At 38.3% G+C, this 9,618-nt stretch overlaps 1 protein-coding gene across 1 annotated transcript in view; it reads right to left on the reverse strand.

Annotated features, from left to right (window-relative positions):
* Nucleotides 1–1,965: 1,965 nt before the first annotated feature.
* LOC125938214 (glutathione S-transferase-like) overlaps nt 1,966–9,618 on the reverse strand; it is a 14,560-nt gene continuing 6,907 nt past the window's right edge. Inside the window, exons 3-5 of the mRNA XM_049653219.1 lie at nt 5,241–5,244; nt 4,601–4,742; nt 1,966–2,115 (exon numbers count right to left, since the gene is read on the reverse strand). Of these exons, the coding sequence (XP_049509176.1) occupies nt 1,966–2,115; nt 4,601–4,742; nt 5,241–5,244 (296 nt within the window). The remainder of the gene's footprint in view (nt 2,116–4,600; nt 4,743–5,240; nt 5,245–9,618) is intronic.

Here is a 9,618-nt window from a genome sequence, read left to right on the forward strand (position 1 = left end):
ATCTGAATATGTTCTTCACGGTCTCAATGGAGCCTTCATCTAGTGGAGGCTTCCTTTGGCTTCCAGGCTGGAGAAATTTGTGAATTGTGGGAATGCAGCTGATTCTGGCCTTGAACTCCTAAAATGCAGAAGTATACTATCCATGAAAAGAGAATAGGGCAAAATAGACAAAATACAAACATTGCACATTTTTGCATCTGAGAGAAAGTGTTTAAAAATTATATTCCTCACGGGGCGCCTGGGTGGCTCAGTCAGTTGAGAGACTGACTTCGGCTCAGGTCATGATCTCATGGTTTGTGAGTTCGAGCCCCGCGTCGGGCTCTGTGCTGGCAGCTCAGAGCCTGGAGCCTGTTTCTGATTCTGTGTCTCCCTCTCTCTCTGCTCCTCCCTCACTCATGCTCTGTCTCTCTCTGTCTCAGAAATAAATAAACATTAAAAAAAAAAAAAGAAAAAATTAAAAAAAAATTATATTCCTCATGGCTGGTGGAGGTAGAGGATAAAATGGAATTTTCATACATTATGATGCCTTGTACAAAGCAAGTTGGCAATATTTCTCAAGAACCACAAAACTGTTCATAGGCTGTAACCAACTGACCCCATTTTTCAGATTGCATCCTAATGATATCATCTTAAATATGGAAAAATTTATAACCATGAAGATGCTGTTGCAGCATTGTTCATAAAAGCAAATACTCCAGAGTATCCTGATGTATAACTAATAAATAGAAGTCCTGAAGTCATAAGGATTTTATGTCATAAGCATTTTTCTATGTTGTTATGTAATCTTTGAAAATATGCCTTTAGGTAAGTGCATAAAATTCTACCCAATAGATGTATCTTCATTTGTGTAGACATTCCTCAGGTATTGAATATTTAAGTTGTTATGATTTTCACTATTTAAGTTAGGTTTTTCTGGGGCACCTGAGTGGCTCAGTTGGTTAAGTGTCCGACTCCTGATTTTGGCTTAGATCATGATCTTGTGAGACGGAGCCCTGTGTCACCGAGCCCTGCACTGACACTGAGGAGCCAGCTTGGATTCTCTCTGTCCCTCTCTTTCTCTGCCCACCCCACCCCCGCTTATTCTCTCCCTCTCTTTCTCAAAAATAAATAACAAATAGTAAGTTATTCTGAACACAGTAACTGGAATATTATATAATCATGAAAATGTTCAAAAATATAATACCATATTGTATAAAAATGAGGCAAACTAAATAAAAATACCAAAACATGCATATAATGTAACGTGAAGTGGGAAATGGAGACTGCAGAATTACCATAACTTGGAATACAACTATTTTCAATACGCATATATTTAAAAGGCTAGAAAGAAATCCACCAACATAGCAAAGTGTCTTAGAACGCAGGCCATGGAATCAGTCAGACTGAGGGTTTGTGCACCAGTCCTGTCACCTACTGACAGTGTGACTTGAAAGAAAGTTCTTTGACCTCTTGGAGTCGTTTCCTACCCATTTGAGGATGAAATAAAATCAATGAAGTAATGTGCTTTCAGTGCTTGGTACAATGCTTAGCACACAAGAGTATAGTCAGTGGCTCTGGTTATTGTTAAACAATTGCTGTGTTAGGGCGAGAATATCGTAAATGTTTTCCTGCCACCTTATCTAGAGAAAGAAAGCCATTTTATTGAGGTTCTGCTACATTCTGGGCAAAACCTTTGAGACTTGAGTCCTGCCAGAAGTCTGCCCCAGATCCCCATGCTGGCCCACATGACCTTCCTCTACTTTCCTGTATCTTACTTTGTTTTTAAATTTACTACCTTATATTGAGGTTATCTGTCTATGTGCTTGTCTCATCCACTAGATGTGTTCATTGAGGGTATCTTTGTAGCTTGGCACAAAGAAGTTAGTAGGTTCTTAAATGCTAATAAGAATGAGAATAAGAATGAGAATGACTGAATGAAAGAATAAGCAAATGATAAAGATTCATTCTTCCTGCAGTTCTTGGGAGTTATTTGGAGAGCATTGCCTGTAGCAAAGGGAATCCTGTGAGGACACTGGGTTTGCACTCTTCAGCCATTAAGATGACTTCAAGGAGCTGTATATCGGCCCAGCTCAGCCGGTTGCCCACAAGAAAATCTTGCCCGTGGTCTCTTAGTGCCTGCATCATAGTTGAAAAGAATTAGAGGATTTAGGGATTATACCTAGAAAGATAATTTAAAGTAAGTGTGGTTGGCAGAAAGTCTTCTAAAAGTTTAGAGACCTAGTTCCCTAATCTTGGCCACTGGCTAGCTGTGTGAGCACAAGTAAATCCCATCTCTGAGGGCTTCGGTTTGTTCATCTAAAAGAGGTGGACTAGCCCAAACCCTCCTGAGTATTCTGAACATCAGAAACAGCCTAATCTCACATATACCTTTGTCTTCTTTCCATTATATCCCCTGTACCTTCTCTACGAACCTTTATAGAACAATTTTACGCCTCACAGCCTGGATTGGTGGCTCTCCTGGGTCTGCAATCATAATTCTCTCCTCGCACCATCTCAGGACAGGCTCCGTAGATTTGCTGCTCTTTGTGGGAGAACACGATTCTCAAAGGGACACATGCCTCATTTCTATAAACAAATTTTCTTTTCTTTCTTAAAATTTTTATGTTATTTTAGAGAGAGTGTGTGTGTGCGAGAGAGGGAGAGGGACAGAGGGAAAGAGAGAGAGAATCTCAAACAGGCTCCATGCTTAGTGGCTCCCCACTAAGGCTCCCCAAGAGGTGGGGCTTGATCCCATGACCCTTGGATCACGACCTGAGCTGAAATCAAGAGTAGATGCTCAACTGACTGAGTCACCCAAGCACCCTGAAAATTTTCTTCTAATAAGGCTCTGACTTATGGGTCACTTTGTGTTAAAATCAACTGAATATAAAAGGTTGGAGTAGAAAGGTCACTAAAGTATTTTCTAGCCTTAAACCTCTGTGATTTTGTGTTGCTTGGACATGGGATCAGGAGTTGGAGAGACCTGACTGTAGGATTCAGTGTTATTAGTTGTATGACACTGGGCAAGTTACTTTGCTTCTTTAAGCTCTGGTTGCCTCATCTGCAAAATGAGGATAACAATGGCACATCTTTGATGGAGTTATGAAGATTACATGGAATCATGCATGTAAAATGTATAGAACAGTGATTGGCACAAAGTAAGCACAAAACAAAAATGAGCCATCATAGGATTAGCACTGTTTTGGTGGTGATGATGTTGTTGATACTATTTTTAACCACCAGAGAAGTCTCTGGTTTTCATAGTATCCCACAACAAACACTTAAGTCCTGGGAATAGCGGTGTTAAACATTGATTCCATTGCCACTATTGGTGAAACTGTAGGATAAAAATCTCTTAAATTATATGCTAATTACACCAGAATAGATTATTTAAATTTTTTTTTTAACATTTATTTATTTTTGAGAGAGAGACAGAGTGTGAGCTGGGGAGGGACAGAGAGAGAAGGAGAAACAGAATCTGAAGCAGACTCCAGGCTCCAAGCTGTCAGCACAGGGCCCAATGCAGGACTCAAACTCACAAACCATGAGATCATGACCTGAGCTGAAGTTGGACACTTAACTGACTGAGCCATCCAGGTGCCCCATAGACTATCTTTTAAATGATTTTGAACAAATGATACTGAGAAAGTCTGAGGTATAGACTATTCAATTTGATTCATCTTCCATCTTGGACCAAGGGGACTGATAACTCACCTAATATAATACATGAAAAAGTATAACCTAGGAAGGTAGAGTATCAATCATCTATACAAAATACATAAATATCAAATAAACAATCTACATTATATGATTAAGCTGTAAAATTGTTGATATAAATATATTTCAATGTATGTACTAAATCCTTCAATTACAACCATTGGTACTCAACCCAGAAAGGATGGATTAAACCAGCATTGCTGTTAGGTTTGGAAAACTGATCTGTCTCATTTTTACCAAACCCCTAACATTTTTCATGATGCTTGCCTATGTTGACTGATATTATAATGAATGCAGCTGGAGGTCAAGAGCACTGATACTAAAGAAGTCAACCAACCCTTGTGTTAGGACTGGCACTAAGTATTTTCTTAAAGCTCAAGCTTTTCAGACATTATTTTCAGCTGTTAAAAATGTGGGGACAGGTGAAAAATAGTGTTATTTTTATAACAATTTGTTTCTTAACTTAATTTTAAAATATTGTGTAGAATTCTGATAAGCCTTATAAACTGTCCTGGGCCCTGTACTATCCAGTGTATTTTAGAAGTAATATCCATCCTTTCCACCCCCTCCTCTCTAATTAGTGTGGAATTTTCCCTTTGGAATCCTCTTTATAAGACTCTGTTTTATTCCATAATCAAATCAAGTAACTGAAATTCTGTCAGCACTAGAACTACAAATATTCCTGGAATTATGCATGAAATCCTTAAAAATATATAATGCAGAAGACCAGAGTGAGAGGAAGAAGGGCAGGTTTGTCTTATCACTGTAATTGGGGGAAGAATTTTGCTTTCACAAAGTGTTTTTGGGACCTTTATCCACCAATAACATTCTTTATTTTCAGTTTAGTTGTTTTTTTCTCCTCCTTGATCCATGTCATAGAGCAGGGCAGAAGTTTGTCACTTACCTTCTCATAGACAGGGAAGAATCTTGTAGTGGCTCTTTGAAGGATGTATTCAAGATTCATCGCCTTCTCTCTAGGCAGAGAGAGTGGAAAGAACATAATCATGTCACTCAGATCCTTCAAGGCCTCTACATACATGTCAATCCTAGAGAAGGGATGATAAATCAAAAGAGTTCCAGGTAAAGGAACCATAATTTCATGAGCCAAAGAAGCATGTTAACTAATGCCTCCGTTTAACCTGCCCAGTTAGCAGGTATCTCAATGTCTCATGAGTTAAAAGCAAGTATTTCTACTTGCATGTTATTTCTTTGAGATATTAAGATCAATTTGAGAAATAAGGAAAATTCTAGGACTAAAGTATGTGAGCAATTATGTGGGTGTGAATTTCAACCCTGTGACATGAATGCTAATTAAAACACAATGTATTAAAATAGTCCTAAAGTAATAAATTAGGCAAAGATCGTATTTGGCTGCTTAAATGTTATAACAATGAAATTACCCATGTCTATACAAGGTGGGGGGAGGTAACTAGGGACCTCTATGCTGCCAACAACATCTCCATCTGGATTGAAGGTTCTCAAACTTAGTAGAACAATTTAGGAAGGCACAGAACTTACTCGACAGGTTTCCCCTTGCCACTCACATCTCTATGCCAGAATGAACAGAAAAATTGGTACTACATTAGGCGAGGCACCATGGCATAGTGAAAAGACTACTACTGGTCTGGGCATTGGAAAACCTCTGTCCTGCTCCACAGTGAATCTCTTAATCTTTTGGAGCCACAGTTCTTTTAGCTTTAACCTAGAATAGCAATGAGTCTCTTGAAATGGTCTCAAATTCTTTGCTACTCCTGCCACTGAGACTAAGTCTCATTTTCCCCTTGAATCTGAATGGGTCCTAGGGACTTGCCTGACCAGCACAATGTGGGGAAGTAATGTTCTGAGACTTCTAAGACTAGGTCATAAGAAGCCTTACAGCTTCTACCCGATCCTTTTCCATACTTGCTCTAAGGGAAGTCAGCCACCTCATGGAAGAAAAAGCTCAAGCTGGTCTCAGGGAGAAGTCATGTGGAGGGAGAGAGAGACCCTGCCAGGCCCTTTGTTCCAGCTCTCCCAACCCAGGTGCCTGACATATGAGTGAGGACCTGCATGAGAGACTCTTAGAGCCATCCAGCGGATCCCTGTCAACTCACAGAACCGTGAGAGAAAGTGTCTGCAGCAGTAGAGAGCCAGAAGAGTAGCATTCTGAGCATTAGGGTTATTTGGGGATTACGTAGTTGAAAGAGTTTTAAAATATAAAATATGTAACACATACAAGGTTTCATTATAATGATATACCAGTGAAGGCACCTAAAAATTATTAGTTCATTTTCCATTTTAAACATTAGTGAGAAAGATGTACTTAAAAACCACAGCTCCTTCAAGGAATGGCTGAGTCCAGGTCTGGAACAAGAGATGTACAGGATTAATTTGGATCATCATATTACACCAGGTAATAAGGGAGTTATCAGAGACCACTAGAGCAAGGTCAAACATTTCCAGGAGCCACTTGGCTCCCACTGGCCAAAGGTAGGACAATTTGAGCATAAATAAGAATAACAACTAACATGAATTGAAACACATCAAAGGTACTTAAATCCATGAGATCACAGTGATACTAGAACAATAACAATAATTAATTGTAGGATGCAGGTGAGCCAACTCATTTGGAAAATTGGTAAACAAAGGTCTAGCATTTCTTTTGAGAAACTGTACTCCAGGTAACCAGATAGTAAAGGAGAGTTTTTCTTTATAGGAGTATTCTAGATAATAAATACAGAAGGAATGATAGCATTGAATGCCAATGGCTGTTAAGATCATAAAGAGTAGACGGGCAGACATTTTTTTTTTTTTTTGCTTCCTGATAAGGGAATGCACCAATACTTATGAAATAGCCTTGCAAAAACCACTAGTATTTGAGTCTGATAAAACCTCAATATCTAACAACTAATTGCCAGGAAATACTGAGACAGAAGAATGTGTTAAAATACACTGCAGGGATGTAATCAGCAGAAATTTGGCAGTTAGAATCTGCTAGAAAGCAAGAGAAAACTTATTTTAAGATTTAAAAATACAAGATGCATTTCAAAAATCTTACTGCACTAAAAAGTTTAAAGCTAAGCTTCTGAAAATAAATGCATTCTGTGAATAAAACGATGAGAAATTTATTTAAAACACACCACATTTGGTAAAAATGGACTGTTTGTTGTTTACCAACTAATGGTTTTCTAATTCCGTGCAATAATTTACAATTTAGGGTTGCTATTTTAAAATCCAGATAAAAAATAATAAAACAAAACAAAACAAAATAAAAATAAAATAAAATAAAATACAATAAAATAAAACAAAACAAAATAAAATCCAGATTAAGACAAGACTGTTGTGCTGGTTTGTAGACCAGGTTGCCCATTGCAAAAGGACTGGTGTGTGTACGTGAGAATTTAGACTGTCTAGGAGACTGGGAAGCTATCTGGTGTGCCGGAGACTAGCGAGGTGGTTTCCAAAAGATACTTCTGGAATCAAGTTCACATTCATGCCCCAAATCTGTTCGTTCTTGTGTTTTACCCTGTGCTTTACTCCCACCTAGTGGAGGCAAACAACAGATTTCATGAGAAAGAGTCCCATTTCCCTCACTGGTTCTTGTCCTTGCTTTTGTACTAGATAAAGAATCAGAAAATGAAATAAACTGTGTAATTGGCCATGAATTGATCATTGTTGAAAGTAACCATTGTGTAAATAGGGTTTATTTTACCATTCTCTTTCCTTTGATGTGTGTTAGTTTTCCCATAATATGAAGTTAAAAAATAAGAAAAGAATTTTCAGTTAATCTATCGTCTATTATGATTAATCTAGCATCTATTACGATTGCTAACATGCCTAAAGGTTAGATATTCTTTTTGTTTGTTTGTTTGTTTTAAGTAAGAAGTGATTGTTGTTACCAGGCTTGTTCCTGTATGTTCCTTCCATACAAGTCATATTTTGCAGCTAGGTATCTTAGGATAGCTCTGGTCTCTACCAGATTCATTCCATCAATTTCGACCATGGAATTTTGACCAGGGAATCTTTGCATTTAACAACAACTTGAGAGAGCAATGGTTTGATTTAAACCCCACTCTCTGTCCCTATTGTTCATACATCAGAGTTCCACCTTAAAATATACAAAGGAAAGTTGCATTATTTACTGTCCCTGATGGTAGTAACTAAATATTCTTTAAACTCTTAAGCTGCTACAAAATGAGAGTAAGTAATCAAATACTACTAAAATATTTTAGAGACTGATATAAAAGAAATATTTATGCATTTATTCACACAAAAATGTGTACAGTGCAAGACTTGAGGTTGTGTAATCTGGGAGATACAACAAAGTACAGACACAGAAACTTTCTTTCTGGCCAGGAATGCCCCTTTCTCATCACTTACTCTCCATTCCTATAGCCACTCCACGAATTAGACTCTCTTTCCCTCTGAACCATCATAGTAAGGTCCTAGGTGGTAACTCAGCCCTCAGATGGGCCCTCCATTTTTGTAATTAAGGTTTTTTATTTTAATTCCAGCATAACTAACATACAGTGTTCTATTTGTCTCAGGTGTACAATATAGTGACTCAGCAATTCCATACATCACCCAATGGTCATCGTGATAAGTGTACTCTTTAATCTCCATCACCTATTTCCTGTATTCTCCCCTCCCCCACCTCCCAGTTTTTTCTCTATAGTTAAGAGCCTGTTTTGTGGTTTGTCTGTTTTTCCCTTTGTTCATTTGTTTTGTTTCTTGCATTCTATATATGAGTGAAACCATATGGTATTTGTCTTTCTCTGGCTGGCTTATTTTGCTTAGCATTATACTCTCTAGATCCATCTATGTTGTTGCAAATGACAAGATCCTGTTCTTTTTTATGGCTGAGTAATATTCCATTGCATATCTATAGATTTAAATATAGATATATATATATACACCACCTCTTCTTCTTTATCCATTCATCTGTCAGTGGACACTTGGGCTGTTCCCATATCTTGGCTACTGTAAATAATGCTGCAATAAACATAGGAGTGCATGTATTTCTTCAAATTAGTGTTTTTGTATTCCTTGGGTAAATACCCAGTAGGGCAATTACCAGATCACAGGGCCATTCTACTTTTAATTTTTTGAATTAAAAACACTTTTGGTTTCTTGTGTTATTTCTTGTGTTGTTTGATTAAAAAACACCTTTTGTTTCATTCTGACGGGTATGAGGTGATATCTCATTGTGGTTTTGATTTGCATTTGCCTGATGATGAGTAACGTTGATCAGATGGACCCTTCTTACCTACCCCACATGCACTGCCTGATTGTTTTCCTGGAGTCATAACGCTCTGTTTAAACCTTTCCATTACTCCTCTTTGCTTATAAGACAGTAATATCTAATCTCAACCTGGAATTCAAAGCACTCCTTGAAATGTGCCTCCATGCACTTTCCACACATTATGGCACACCACTCTCTGTGTGAATCTTCCATCCTTTCCCTCCCTTCTCCCAGTCTGAATCCCGGTGACCTCCCATCTGGGTGATAGCTCTTTGTTTTGGGCTGAATGTTTCAGTCCTTCAGGGAATCTTTGCATTTAACAACAACAACTTGAGAGAGCAATGGTTTGATTTAAACCCCACTCTCTGTCCCTATTCTTCCCTCCCTCTCTGTCCAGCTGTCTGACCCTTCCTCAGAAGGGAAACAGCAAAGCTGGCACTTTTCCCACTTAACACCTTAAGTTGAGCTAGTTCTCTGGACTGGATCCATGGCGAGAGCATCCTGGCTTTTCTGCTGCTGCCACCAGGTTTCACTGTAAGGACATTCTCTGCTCCCTAATTACATCAGTTGGGGTCCAGCTGGGAGACAGAACCATACCAGTTACTTTAGTTCCTTTAACCAAACCTAGTTCCAAAGAAGTTAACTAGGTCCTGGTGTAAGGGTTAAATTGTAGTGTAGAGCTAATGCTTACCTTGAAAAAT

This window comes from Panthera uncia (genome assembly GCF_023721935.1).
Source record: "Panthera uncia isolate 11264 chromosome B2 unlocalized genomic scaffold, Puncia_PCG_1.0 HiC_scaffold_24, whole genome shotgun sequence".
NCBI lineage: Eukaryota > Metazoa > Chordata > Mammalia > Carnivora > Felidae > Panthera > Panthera uncia.